Genomic DNA, 14,351 nt, shown 5'->3' with positions numbered 1-14,351 from the left:
GGGGGGAAAGTGGATCAAAGAACCCTGAGGAAGAAACATGAGGCAGCACACGCCACGTGAGTCAAACCACTTTGGCTACCATCCATCTCCCCTCAGACTCTAAGGAAGACAGCTCAGGATGCAGGGCCCAAGAGCCATGCATGGTGCAGTGATGCTCCTCAGACCATGGGCAATCTCCATGGAGGAGGTTCCCAGAGTTTCCATCACAATCCCTGACTACTAAATTATGTCTCTACGAAGGAATCCTGAAGAGTGAATAGCTGCCTTCCTAACTGTGCTTCCTAATCTGGTCCCCACCACCACAGTCCAAGGGGCAGGACTTGTGGGAATATCGCTTGGCAATTGCCCCCCTGTATATTTCTTGCCAACAATGCTCTTGACATATCAGAACCCAGAATGGTTTTAGGGGTGGGAATGGCATTAAGGATCTTTATTATTTTGCTTTTCTACTGCTCCCTGAGGGCTAAGGGCCTTCCACCTAACTTGCAACTGAAAACTCCTCCATGTTTTCTCCCCTTATTAAAATGGGAGTTCCTTGAATGAACAGATGACCAGACTAGTCTGCTCATGTCTCTAGTGCTTAGCACAGTGCTTGCCACACAGGAGGCACTGCCTTTTCCTTCATTCACCTAGTTATGCAGGAGCCACACAAAGATCCAATGTTCTCCCCATTCCCCCAAAGAGGAACAAGCCCCAGAGTTTAGAAAAATTATATGAGAAATGACTCAAGGAAATGAGCAAGTTTAACTTTTGTAATAGATAATAACAAGAGACTATATTTGATGTTAATGATAGCTAACAGATCAGGCAATTATCTTATTTCTTCTTTCTTTTTACCTATCCTCCTTTCCTCCCTCAATACCTTCCTTCCTCTCGTTTCCTCCCTCTCTCTCAGCCTCCTCCTTCTTCAGCCTCTTCAGCTTCCCTCCCCCTTTTCTTCTTCTTTCTTTCTAAATCATTCAGGGTGAGTTTGTGGTGTCTCAAATGAAAATACTTTTTCTCTTCTTTATCTTAAGCAAGGGGTTTATTTAGGTACGACAGGAAAAGATAGAGAATGGAGGTAAGAGGGTTGGGGATTTCCCTAACACTACAGAGAGCCTTAGGTTTGGAGGATATTGGGATAGAGTTCAAATTGAGAGGAATGTCTTTTATCAACAGAGCAAGTCAAAGAGATATCTGGACTATTGTCCTTCTTTCTTCTGCCTTCAAAGTCACCAGGGACCATCACTCCTTTCTGCCTTCCTCCTTCTCTGATACCAGGCAACAGGCAAAAGACTGCAGTTGTTTTTTTGCCTTCAATTGTTTTCCCAGTAACATTCCAAATGGAACCTCTCGTTTGACTGACAGGTCACCACTCAGTCACTGCTTCTGCCTTTTGCATGCTTCCCAATTCCTCTCTTCCACACTTGGAGAATACCAAGGGGATCTGAGAGTCAATTAAAATCAAAATTTCAAGTGCTGGCTCAAAGAAATGACAATTGACCCATTTTGATCAGCACAGTGTAGAGGACAAAACTAGGAATAATCAGTGAAAGTTGCAGAGGCAATGATGGGGATAGCTTCAGTGAAAGTTGGGAAGACCAGGAGAATGATTTTGACAACAAGATCAACTTTGAAAGGCTCAGAAACTGGTTAACACAAGCCTCCACTGTCATTTCAGAGTTCTCACGAAGCATGCCATCCATCCCCAGAGAGAGCTAAAGGACTCAGAGTGCAGGTTAACGCATATTTTTCTTTTCTTTCTTTTTTGACATGGCCAATGTGGGAATTTTTTTGACATGACTATTATATTTTAAAAAATATAAAAGGAGGATGTTTTGTGCCCCAATGGAAGCTTGGACTTTCGGTATGGAGAGGGGAAAAGAGAAGAGAACCCCCTTCTCAAAGTGAGGTTCAGGGGAGACAGCAGGGTTGGCTCTGAGAGAGGGTTTGAAGATTTTCCCCCTTCTGCCTTCCCTCCTTAGCTAAAGCTGCTCTCCCCAATTCACTCTTGTCCCTTTTGTCCCCCCTCCACTACTCGAGACCAAAAGGTCTCCCCTTGATCCGTTCACTCACATTCAGCTTGGGGAACAGATAACTTTTAATGTTAACTCAATCAGATAATACAAAAGGAATAACAGGCAGGGAAAAATGGGAAAAGGAAAATGGGGAAAGGGAGTCCCTGTGTCTATCTAAACCCTTTCCCTTCCCTCGAGTTTGTGGGGGGAACTTGAGCCTTGGCAGCCTGAGCCCCCTGAGAGAAAATCAAGTTGACTCACTCCTGGGCAAAAGGGACTGAGGTAAAGTCTGCTCTGGTTTCTCTTCAGAAGTCCCTTCAATTTGGAAGTTGGGGGGGGGGGGGTAGGATTTCCAGTCACCAGCAGGAAAAATGGGTAACCCTCAGGGGAAAGTCTTTTTCCCAACTTCTCTCTTCAGCTTCTCAAGACCGAGAGACTCACTGCTCTCCCAGCCAAAGTCTTCTCCTCCTTTGGATTCCACTCCTGGGGCCCCTTCCCCATCAAGGTGATCAATTTCACATACTCTTCAGCCTGGCACTTTTTCTCTAGTGTCAGCCTCTGTCACACTATACATATTTGTAACAGGCTTTGTTTCTCATGCTTCCTCAATGAGAGCGAAGGAAGGCGGAAAAGAATTTGGAACTAAAACTAAAACTGAATTTTAAAAAGTTGCAGAGGTAAAATTAAGCATATTTCTGAAATATCTGAAAGTGGAGTAGAGGGTATGTTCCTCCATGATCTAGAGGCAAAGGCTAGATGACATTTGTTGATGTCATGGGGATTTATATTCAATGTGGGCTGGATGTGATGTTCTCAAGTTGCTTCCAACTCTGAGTCTTGTTTAATTATTAAATCAGTATCTTGAAAAGATGTGAAAGGAAGTGTTCTTGTTCACCCTCATAACTGGCATCACTTCTATTGCAAATTAATGAATTTCAATGGCCAGTTTGGAAATCTTTCCTCTCAGTCACTGATAGCAATTACAACCCCAGTGGCAAGTCATTATGGAAAAAAAAAATTTCAATGGCATGCTGATATTCCAGGCTTCTAATAAAAATTTTACCCCCGCCCCGGGGTTCTCATCACTAAATCGTACATGCTACCGAGATGAAATTCTTGTGCAACAAGATGTAAAATAAGTGAAACTAAGTCAGACCCAAAATGTAAGTCTACTTCCTCATTAACTGAGAAATACCTCTCAACCTTCATTCTCCCTAGGAAACCCAATGTTTCACTTTTGAGATGGGAGAGTTGTTACGGTATTAGTTATGTCTACATAACTTATTTTACAAGACACAAATAGGTAATTTAATTTAATGCTGCTGCTGCTACTGTCAAAGGATGTTACATGAACTAGTATGGTTTTCCCACACACTAATTGGGGAAACTACTGCCTGGTATGCAAAAAAAAAAGGAATTAAAAATCTAACCCACTTTTGCCAGGCTGCTTATATAATATTTTCATTTTCCAGAAAAAGAAAGCTTTCCAAAATGTTCCTGGTTTTTAATACATGAGAACTTTAGGAGAAGCACCACACTTCTTTAATTAAGCCAACAGGAAACAAGAGAAGCCTTCCAGGAATCGATCGGTGAATGTCACGGCCAAACATCTCTCAGGTGAATTTTGTTCCAAATCATCCATCAGTTTTACAGTGAATTTAAAAAAAGGCTCTCGCACTGGGCTCCAAAGCTGCTGGGAGGCTCTTCCACTTCTGGTGACCCCATTTCCCTTTTCCTTTTGCTGTACTAACCTCATAACTACAAAAATGAAGACTCAAGCTGAGCCCCCATGTTTGTATGAACTTCCTACGAGCAGAGCCCCAGAGAAATGTTCCAGGAGAAATGTGTAAGGAAGTGCTTTACATGAGCCAGTGGGCAGCCAGGTCCTTGCTAACCTGCTGAGCTCAAGTCACAGATAGGAAGACTATGTGGGGGAGCTGGCTTTTCAGGGTGGGGGTTGGGGGGCATCTCTTGTATGAATCGCCCCTTTCACAGGTCCCTTTTGGGCTGCTGCTGGCTGTACAACTGGTTACCTCCTTGGAGGATGATACAGGAGAGCCAAGGGTAAGCATTTTTCAAAGCATCTCCTTTTAAAAACTGTGTGAGGAAATGGAGAAATTCCACCTTAGTACCTGTGAAGGGCCACTTCAAGAACCCTGGGAAGGAGAGGCTCGGGCTCCTCTGAAAGGACTGCGGATGGGCAGCAGCTGCCTGGTCCCAACATACCTCACCTGCTTCTGATATCTTAAGAGTCTAGGAAGCTCCAGGCCCCGCCTGATTCCTGGGGAAGATGTTCACTTCCATACAGCAAAGCACCACGAACCACTTCTGGGCAGTATTTCCAAAGAGAACATGGCGGCCTCTGTTTGCAAGTTAAATTGGGTCATAAGGACTGCTGGTTGCCCAACCGTCTCGATCCCATTTCAGCTAAGTAAGCAAATACCAACCCTGCAGATGGGCTTCAGGGGCCTTCTCTACAGGGTAGGGAGGGACCCCTCAAGCCCTATTTCTTCCCCCCAGTATTCTCTCAGTTGTGTCACTCCATCAGAGGGAAGGGGAAGCATTTTGGATAGAATGAGAATTGAAAGCCAAAAAAGGTTTCTGTCCCTATATGAGAAGACGATTCCATTTTAACATTCTATTTCACTGGTCAGTGTGATGGGGGGCAGCTGGGTGGCTCAGTGGAGATTCAGGCCTGGAGTTGGGAGATCCTGAGTTCAAATGTGGCCTCAAGTACTTCTAGCTGTGGGACCCTGGGCAAGTCATTTAATCCTGTTTGCCTGGTCCTTCCCTGTTCTCTGGCTTGGAACTGCTATTTGATATTGATTCTAGGATAGAAGGTGAGGGACTGTTTTTATTTTATTTTTTTTAGAAAGCACTTAAAGATCCCACATGGCTGAAAAGAAGTTACAAATATAAGAACAAAAGGTAGGATTCTCAACTTTGGAATATGGTCAATTCTAAAAGAAACGTCCATTCTGAAAGGTGAGAGAAAGAGGGGAGAATGACCTTTTCATCTTTAAATTCCTTAGCACGCAATGGTAACAACAGACTCACAAGACTTGTGTGTGTGTTTAAACAACTTCAAAAGGAAGAACGTTTACATCATGGCACGCCTGTAAACACAAAAAACACACAGAGAGACAGGCTTTCCCATCAGTCCAGGCCACCTGGGTGGGAAAGTGCTCTTCCTCTGGGCAATCTGGGATGCCATCGGGGAGGTGACGGATCCTGTCCTCTGCGCACACTCCCGACAGCCACGGCGCTCGTTCTGTGTGGTGACCGAGGCGCTCCTTTGCCACTGCCGCTCATACACCGGAACAGGCAGGAGGATGGAAAAGGCCCGGCCGCTCCTGGCTGGGCCAGCTTTTCCAGGTTCCTCCTGGGAAGGCAGTCTTGGGGGACGCGGCTGCACTTGCATCTTGGCTAAGTGAGGCGTCCTGCGAAACAGCCGCGCTGCAACAAGGACCAGAGGCTTGTTTCTTTAAGGCACCGTTTGAGGAGTCCAAACACGCTCACGTCTGTAAACGCTGAGGAATTCCATGCGTATTCCTTAAACTGACATCTCTTTGGAGCTGTAAACGTTCATCGAAGAGAGAAATCTTGGCTCGCGGCCTCCCTTCCCAGACCCGCTTAGGCTGTGTACAGAGCTAGAGAGCAGGGAGGGGTGCGGAAGGGAAGGAGGAGGAGAACGGGACGCAACCTTAGAACAAGATCCGAAGCCGGGGCAGCAGCAGCAGGACAGAAAGCGGCTCCAGGGGCCAAGCACAGACGTCCACCTTCGTGCAGACAAGACACCGGCTCTTTCTGTCGGCCGAGTCCGCGCATTCCATCTTCCACCGACAGAGGGAAATCCTTTTCTGCTCTCAGAAGCACGCTGGCATTTTCTCTCACACAGTCTAGGCATTTAATTTGTTCTTTTTATAGCAACTATCATGAACACAAAGCAGAAAAATCGTACACGCTCCATTAAAATGTGGTTTAATCCTTTCTTACATCGTCACCAGAATTTTACTGGTCAAGAAATAGCAGCTCAAAAGTGAAAACCATCTCAAGAATCCTGAAGTGCAGCGTCGCCCCTGCAAGGAAGAGGCCCTTGTCCGTTCCATTAGGAGTTCGCTCAGTTGGCTGAGAAGACCGTCTTTTGCACCCGGCTTTGATCTCTTCTTTGTTCTGGTCCTGCTGGACCTCAGGAAGGCGCCTAGAACCCAGGAGGCTCGGCTGCGCGTGGCTCCAGCCCCCGTGGGGCGATGACCACTGCCAGCAGTGGACCAACGGGGAAGGAATCGCCTCCTTCCGGGATAGACTGAGCCCCTGGCGAGGCTCTCCAGGCAGGCCGGCGATTTCAGAATGTACTTTCGAGCAAGCAGTGGCAGCCACAGCCAGTCGGGCACACCTCCTGGGTGCGGAACCACTCCATCATGTGGCTGGTGTGGCCTCCGTGGCCACAGGTCAGGCAGAAGTTGGAGGAGCCTCTCACGGCCACGTGGCAGATGGCACACTGGAACGTGAAGCCCTTGCAGATGGCACACTGGGTTCCACGAACCTCACTCCGGCAGTGACTGCAATAGACGCCAAACTCTGGAAGGGGAGAAAAAAGGGATGAGCGGCCGGCTGCCCTGGCTTGGGGCTCCGCCCCGGCCCTTCCCCGGGGGAGGGCGCTCTGGGCAGGGAAGCGGGGGCCGCCTCCTGCCTGCCACACGCAGGGTTGGACTCCGGCATTCCCCGACCCCAGGGCCAGCTCACGGATCTCTGTACAACTCCACGAACACCCTGAGGAAGCGCACCAGTGTTTGGGGCCGTTTCTAAGGCAACAAGGGACCAAAACTCTTTACGTGGTGCCAACGGCAACCACGGTCTGAACACAGGGACGTCTCTGCCGCGGATACCTTTACACGGGCAGGATGTGGCCGTGGCCTGAGGGGCCTCAACGGCCACAAGCCCAGGGGGTGAGCCACGGGAGCCCGGCTCATTCCAGGCGCTAAGCCCGAGCCACGGAAATAAGAGGAAGGTCACACAGACAAGGAAGCGGGGGAGACGGAGGTCCCTGCACTCACCAATGCCCTTATGGGGGTCGGGAGGGCAGGACACAAACTTCAGCACTTCAGCTCGTTTCTCGCGCAGACCCCAACGGTACAGGATTTCCCCATAACACTTCTTGAAATCGTCGAACTGCTGCGTGTTGGCGGGGTCCAGGAGCCTGGAGGAAGTCAGACGGTCTGTCACGGCCCCCTCTCAAGACTTACAGCCTCCCCCCCACCCCCACAGGGCGCAGCAAGGGGAGCAGCGCGCGGACCCCGAGGTCTACCTTTTGTTCTTATCGTGCTGGTCTCGCTCTCGCTCGCGGGGGTCGCTGTACGTCAAGCTCCCGAAGCGCAGCTCGTCCGGCGAGGACTCTCCCCAGGGTGAGGAGGCGTGCTCCGTGTCCCTGCCCACTTCAGAGAAAGCAGAGACGGCCGTCAGCCCGACGCTCAGCCAGCACGAGCCCGCCCCCGGCGCGGCGCTCCGCCTTTCCATGAGACAGCCTGGCAGAGGGAAGACACAGAGCGCCTCCTCCCTGCCAGGTGTTTCCAGGGGCGGGCGGGAGAGATCCGGCTGGGAGAGCCATCGCGCACTCTCTAGGAGGTGGACGCAGACCACAGGGACAGCGCGGCGCGGCAGCCTGCCAGGAAACTGGATTTACCGGGCCGAGTATCTGAAGCCCACAGACCCGGGGCAGGAGGCCGTGTCCTCGTCCGCTGCACGCGCTCTTGGGGACGCTGGGGAGAAAGCCTCGCTTGGGCCACTCACGTGCCTACCTATATTCCATCCTCCCGTGCTGAGGCCCGGGTCTGACATACTGGAGCAAGAGCCAGAGGAGGTAAAGCTGGGCTGCGGGAGGAAAACAACACGCACACATTACTGGGACGGGACGGCATCGCCCCAGGGCCGATGTCCCCTAGTAAGAATCCAGACGCCGAGAGCCTTACGTATCGGCTGTGGGACACGAGGTTGGAAGAACGATTAGGAAAGGGTCCAAAGGGGTTCAGAATTCCCTGGGGCCTGGACTGGGCTTCAAACACGCTGCAGAGCATGGCCAGTGTCTGGACATCTCGGAGTTGACAGTAATGGGCCAACCTAAGGAAAGCAGGAAGAGAAAATGAACCAAGGCAGGAGCTGGAAAAGGGGTCAACTAGAACAAGCAACAAATCCAGTCTCTTGATGATGCATGAATGTTCACGTCGGCTGGAAGATACTCTGATGTTAAACGAAACAGCAAGAACCGAGGCTTTCCTCAGGCCAAATGGTCTGGCTAACCATGGAGTAGAACACGGCACCAGGTAGGCTTACCAATGACTGAGGTACACTTCTAGTGGGGTCTAGTTAGCTTTCCACTCATTTTAAAAGTTCTAGTGTTCCCTATCCAAACAGGGAGCCTACTTATCCAGTTCAAATTTGAGACGTCTACAACTCATGATCTTTTGGTAAATACTTATTTTGAGGTAGAGAAGTGCTTTTTTCTGGTTTCCTATTGTTTTTATCATAGGACCGATTCTAAAGCCATTGAAAAGTCAGGTAAAGGAGAACCAAGGAGCCATTTGGGCTTAGTGAGCTTTATAAAGTCCTAAGTCTATTCTATTAGGAAATAGCAATAACTGTGTTGCCAAAATGCTCTCTCACTGGCTCTTTAAAGGAAAGACAGGAAGGGCTTTGCCGGGAGGAGAATGAATGAATGACAGCAAGGGCACCTTCTGGAGTTTGGCCTTTTACAATTTATCAAGTTCTCGTGTATATTATTTCATCAAAGTCTTATAGACATGTGAGAAGACAGGCAGAGAAGGTAGTAATATTCTCATTTTACATAGGAGGCCATCAAAAACTGGTATCGGTCTAGTCTGTTCTCAATTCTGTAAGGCTAGATCTAACCTGCAGGAACAGACAGAAGCTCTTCATAATGCTGAGGCCCCAGCTTAGCTTGTCTTCTTGGAGAGTCTGTCCAAGAAATATTACACAACTAAATCTTATCAAATCTCGGGTCAAGAACTCAACAAAGACGCAGAGCTCTGAAGCAATCTGACTCTGGCCATCAAGATTATGTGAAGTACACTGGGGAGAGGAATTGCAAACAGGGCCTCCTGAAGCAGTTTTCCATGACAATAGCGGCAGATTAGCATCACTATACCACAGAACTCGCTACTTCAAGAGATTTCACTTAGTAAGGATGAGGCAGTCTTTGAGTCAAACAAAAATCTTCAAAGTCTACCTATGTATGAGGAGGAGTTTCTTCCTAATAAACAGACGTTACTCCAATCTTTAGCTTCTTCTTAACCAATTAGATTAATATGCTTTATTGAATTAAAAGATTCCTTCAACTCCATGACAAACCTATAACTTCCCATAGCCTTAAACTTTTAAAAACTTACAGGGACTCCAATAGTTGGCGCCCAAAAGGATGTCGAGCCCAGGGTGTCTCCAAATCTGGATCAGACTTTGGGCCAAGGCAAAGGTCTGTAGCTACTGTAGCCAGTGACCAAACCTGGAAAGACCAAAGAAACCCATTTAAATATACCCTAGTGAGGGCGAGACGAGAGGCAATGAAAAAAAAAGACTCAACTACTTTCCAAGGATACACAAGTGGTTTGATTAATTTTCATTAACTAAGGACATGCTAGCACTCGGTTCCTGTTCATTAACAAGCAGTACATGGGGTTTTGCTTGGCCTTGTACCATTTGAGATTTCTCTCCATGACATGAATAAAAGCATAGATGGTGTATGCTTATCAAACTGACAGATAACCCAGAACTGTGAGGGAGAGCCAACTAACACACAGGATGAGAGACAGGCTTCGAAAAGTTAGGGGCAAGCTAGGATATTGGGCCAGTCTGAAGAAGATAAATTTTATTTTTATTAAAAGGATTAACTTCACACATACAAGATGGTAGAAAGATGGCCAGACCATAGTGTCTCAACATGCCAGTATCTCTAGTACTTGATGGAAGTTGAGAAGGCCAATATCATCAATCTCAGATTGCATATCCAGGAATAAAGAGGGCAGGGGCCTGATTTCCTTGGCCCTGAAAGAACCCCAAGAAGCAGGAGAGCATCCAAGATGAAGGGCCTATGAGTTCACACCACATAAGGATCAACTGAAAGACCTGGAGATATTTAGCCAAGAGAAGGCTAAGTAAGATCAGGGGTTTGTGAATTTTAAAATTACTCCACCCTACTTAGTGCCTATGGGGAAGATAAAGGTGTAAACTCCTGATTGAACAATGAAAGTCCCCAAATTATACCTTATAGTAAAGCTAGAAGAAACTTAAGCTAGGTCTATTTTTAGATCTAATACAAAAAGGTATTAAGTAGCTGTAAAGGTTAAATTAATCACAAAAGAGTAATTTACAAAAGGCATGCTTAATAAAGAGGTATAAAGTACTCAGAAGATTTAATCTAACCAGAGAAGGTGAAAACCAAAGAAGGTTGAAAAGTAAGAATGGGCAGTCCTGGAAAAAAGCATCTACTGTGATTGCTGGGATGGTAGATGTGAAAATTTAGGGGAGGTGACGTAAGCGAAAAATCTCTTTAAAAGGAGGCAAAGGAACAGTTCAGGGACAATTGAATTCAGTTTGGAGAGTATTTCACTTCAGAGTGGAAGATCAGAGTTTGGAAATGGTCTTGAGGTGAATGATAAAGACTGACTCGGCCACTTTGGTTTAGGCCTTTAACTACTGCTTGGCTCAGCCTGAGCCAGAGCAGTTTAAATTAATTCATATTCTCTCTCTCTCTCCCCCTCTCCCTCTCTCTCTCTCTCTTTCTCTCCTTCTTCCTTAATTCCTTCTTTCTTTATTAATTAAAATCTCCATAAATCCCAGCTGACTTGGGTATTTTCATATTTGGGAATTTATTTAGATATTAAGTCAAAACACTAAAAAGTATCCTTACAGTTCTGGCATTCACAGGTTCTTAATCTGGTATCTGTGAATTTTTTTTCCTTTTAAAAACATTTTGATAAACCTTAGGCTATCTGGAATGAAAAATGACAAATATAGATTCTTCTTTTGAGATCTCCTTGGAAGTTCAATATTCCATTTTGAAATTTAGGTTGTCTCCTTCACTGCACTTATTTCAAAGTATAAACTATGCAAAACTCTGCTATGTTACTTTTGCCACAACCTATTCTCTCACTTTGAAGCTAAGGGATGAGGCGGATATCTGCTAACATCAAGCTGAGGGAATGCCTCTCTAGGTAGATCAGATGAAGTACAAAACACAAAGCTTCTGTCCTCAAGGAGACTATTTTGAACATGGACATGAGGCATCATCCTTGCAGAATGTAAGCTCCCTGAGGGTACTTTTGCATTTGTACTCCAGCACTCAGGGCTGTGCCTGGCCCAGAAAAGGCACTTAATAAACATTTTTCGATTAACTCAGGATCAAATACATAAGAAGAGAAAGAAATGACAAATAATGCCTCAGTTTATGTAAAATCAATTACAGATGTGTGAATGTGTACAGAGACACAAAAGTTGGAGGAGTATTATTCCCTAAAATGAGGAAAGGGGTTGGGGGGGGGGGTGAGTGTATCTAAAGTTTGCTTTCATCCACCATATCCCCGACACCCATTATCACAGATAACTGATACACGGCTGGTAAGAGTACATTCACTTTTGTTAGTACACTAACACCAGCAGTGCATTTCTGGTAACTGGGACAAGAATTTAGCTGCTGGATTTTGCTATGAAAGTCTCGAACTACTAATAATCTAAGGGGAAACATCCCTAATGGCCTCCATCGGAAATAGTGGCACTCTATTTCTATGGATCCTCGCTGAGCAAAGGGCCCTGCCATCTTTAATGTATGGCTTGAGGACCAACTTAAAGGAAAGAGAAAGATTTTTACAGCATTTTCGCCAACCTGTCATCTTAACAAACTTTACTATAGAGATCCTACAGGAATAGACATATATGGGCAGCCTGTCCTCCAAAACCAGTTCTTTCCTAGAGCATTACTGAAAACTAACAACTGTTAGTCGTTTTGCTTCCACGAAAGGTGTTCATGGCAAGAATGAGCCATGGAACACCAGCAATCTCGGCCACTGGGTCCTCTTGTTGTTCTTCTTTTGGCGAAATTATGGGGTGATGTCCTGACTTTAGACTGAACTGCATTTAGGGGAGGCCGAGCTGCAGTCGTCGGCCTCATTCTCTCCTGCAGAAGGACCCCGGCCCAGCAGCCAGACAAGTCAAGAGGGATGGTGATAGGCTGGGATTATGGCAGATGACTGTGGCATCTCTGCTGTCTGACCACGCTCCAACCATTTCCAGGGCTGCCTTTATGTCCACAGGACCAAACTGCTCTTTCATGCACCCATCCTGCCACATCCACCCTGCTGAGTCACCGATAGACTTGGGGCCATGTGGGTTCCCCTCCACCCGGGGCAGCCCATCTGCCAGATCAGTTTCCCTCGGGTGGGGTGCTAGGGCCCTGGTGAGTGCTGGGGGAGAGGTGCCAGCTGGGCCCTCCCCTGGGAAAGCCAGGCCTCCCGGAACACCCCCCACCTTGAGGTCCTCCTGGAAACAGGTAAGGAGTACCAGCCAGAGGACTGCTGGATGTGCAGAATGGGAGCATCCTTTCTATTTATTTGTTCTTTGTTTGTTTTGTTTTTTTAAGCCCTGGCCTTCTGTCTTGGAATCAATACTGTGTATTGGTTCCAAGGCAAAAGAGTGGTAAGGGCTAGGCGGTGGGGGTTAAGTGTTAAGTGAATTGCCCAGGGTCACACAGCTAGGAAGGGTCTGACATAAGATTTGAACCCAGGACCTCCCATCTCTGGGCCTGACTCTCAATCCACTGAGCCACCCAGCTACACCAACCCCCCCACCCCCCCAGTCCTCTTTATTTAGAAAAATAAAAATGAAGGTTTTAGCTTCATGCCCCTATAGCCCAACCAGAGTCCTCTATACAAATTAGGGGCCTACAATTGAGACAAGTAACTCAGTGGATGGGGAGCCAGTCCTAGCAACAGGAGGTTCTGGGTTCCAATCTGACCTCAGCATTTCCTAGCTGGGTGACCCTGGGCAGGTCCCTTAACCCCCATTGCCTAGCTCTTACCACTCTTCTGCCTTGGAACCAATACACAGTATGGATCTAAGACGGAAGGTAAGGGTTTAAAAAAAGAAAGAAAGAACTGTGAAACTGTACATTTTAAAACGCCATCCAACTAGAAAGGCAACTGTAGCACAAAGAGCCTATTCAATAAGAAAACCTGGATCCGACGTGCTGCTCTCTGACCACAGGGCAAGTCAATACCTGCACAAGATCCTTCCGTCCCACAAGCAAGGCAGAGGAGGCATTCTTCTGGCAGGTTTCCTGAATGTCATTGATATTCAGTCTGAAAGCAAGAAGCAGAAGATTCTTATCAGATGACCTTCCCAAATGAATCCTGGCTGGTTTTCCACAGAAACAGAGAGGTTAGACAGTGGGCTAGCTGCATGGATGCATGGAAGGATGGATGGGTGGGTGGTAGACCGCTACTGATCAGTCATGTTCAGTCATGTAGGCCTCTTTGGGACGTCACTTGGGGTTTCCTTCTCCAAGAGAGGTGGGCAGGCAGACATATTTGGAAGGGAAAGGGATCCTTGGAATAGCTGAGTCATTAAGCCATCTTCTCATCGCTATGCAGAAGATACGGCTTTATCCAATGATATGGGGACAGCCCTGAGGCTATGGCAATCACTCACTATTCTGGGAAATGTGGAGAATCCACAGCTTAGGTACCAGTCTTGCAACCAATTTTTCTGTGGTTTAACCAGAGCTTTCAAAAAACATGAAAAGGGATTATGAAAATAGCTACGACGCCTCAAATAATGATTTTCTCAAAACAGAGGCAGCACTCCAGAACAAAATAATATGTGGATTGTGATCTTAGGGCAGCTAGGTGGCTCAGTGGATAGTGCTGGATCTGAAGTCAGGAAGACTCAAATTCCTGAATTCAAATCTGGCCTCAGACACTTCTTAGCTGGGTGACCTTCGGCAAGCGGTTTCCTCACCTGTAAAAGGAGCTCGAGAAAAGAAATGGCAAACCACTCTACTATCTCTGTCAAGAAAATCGCACATGGGGTCATGTTAGTGGGACACAACTGAAAACAACTCGGGACAATAGTGTAATCTCTGATTTCCACGTACACAAAAGACTCCTCGAATTTTCCACTTACATGTAGAGTTCTCCTAGTGATTTGTGTACAGGCAGCAGGCAGGCAATATCCTGGATTATGACTTTCCCAGCAGCTTTAATTGGACGGTTGCCAGAGTCTGAACCCTCACGTTTGCTCTTCCATCTTCGTGATTTCTAGGGCAAGAGACAGAACAAGTCAGTGAAGGTC

At 47.0% G+C, this 14,351-nt stretch overlaps 1 protein-coding gene across 3 annotated transcripts in view; it reads right to left on the bottom strand.

Moving 5' to 3' along the window:
• Window positions 1-4,833: 4,833 nt before the first annotated feature.
• WDR59 (WD repeat domain 59) overlaps window positions 4,834-14,351 on the bottom strand; it is an 83,816-nt gene continuing 74,298 nt past the window's right edge. For all 3 annotated transcript variants that reach the window (XM_007477503.3, XM_007477504.3, XM_056811566.1), the window contains 8 exons: window positions 14,184-14,317; window positions 13,279-13,360; window positions 9,401-9,513; window positions 7,967-8,114; window positions 7,796-7,868; window positions 7,306-7,432; window positions 7,055-7,197; window positions 4,834-6,578 (listed from right to left, as the gene is read on the bottom strand). In XM_007477503.3, the coding sequence (XP_007477565.1) occupies window positions 6,343-6,578; window positions 7,055-7,197; window positions 7,306-7,432; window positions 7,796-7,868; window positions 7,967-8,114; window positions 9,401-9,513; window positions 13,279-13,360; window positions 14,184-14,317 (1,056 nt within the window). In that variant the 3' untranslated portion in view covers window positions 4,834-6,342. The remainder of the gene's footprint in view (window positions 6,579-7,054; window positions 7,198-7,305; window positions 7,433-7,795; window positions 7,869-7,966; window positions 8,115-9,400; window positions 9,514-13,278; window positions 13,361-14,183; window positions 14,318-14,351) is intronic.

Source organism: Monodelphis domestica, chromosome 1 (assembly GCF_027887165.1).
Source record: "Monodelphis domestica isolate mMonDom1 chromosome 1, mMonDom1.pri, whole genome shotgun sequence".
NCBI classification, from domain to species: Eukaryota; Metazoa; Chordata; class Mammalia; order Didelphimorphia; family Didelphidae; genus Monodelphis; species Monodelphis domestica.
The sequence above is the reverse complement of the archived record's forward strand: the minus strand, read 5'-3'. Positions and strand labels throughout refer to the sequence as shown.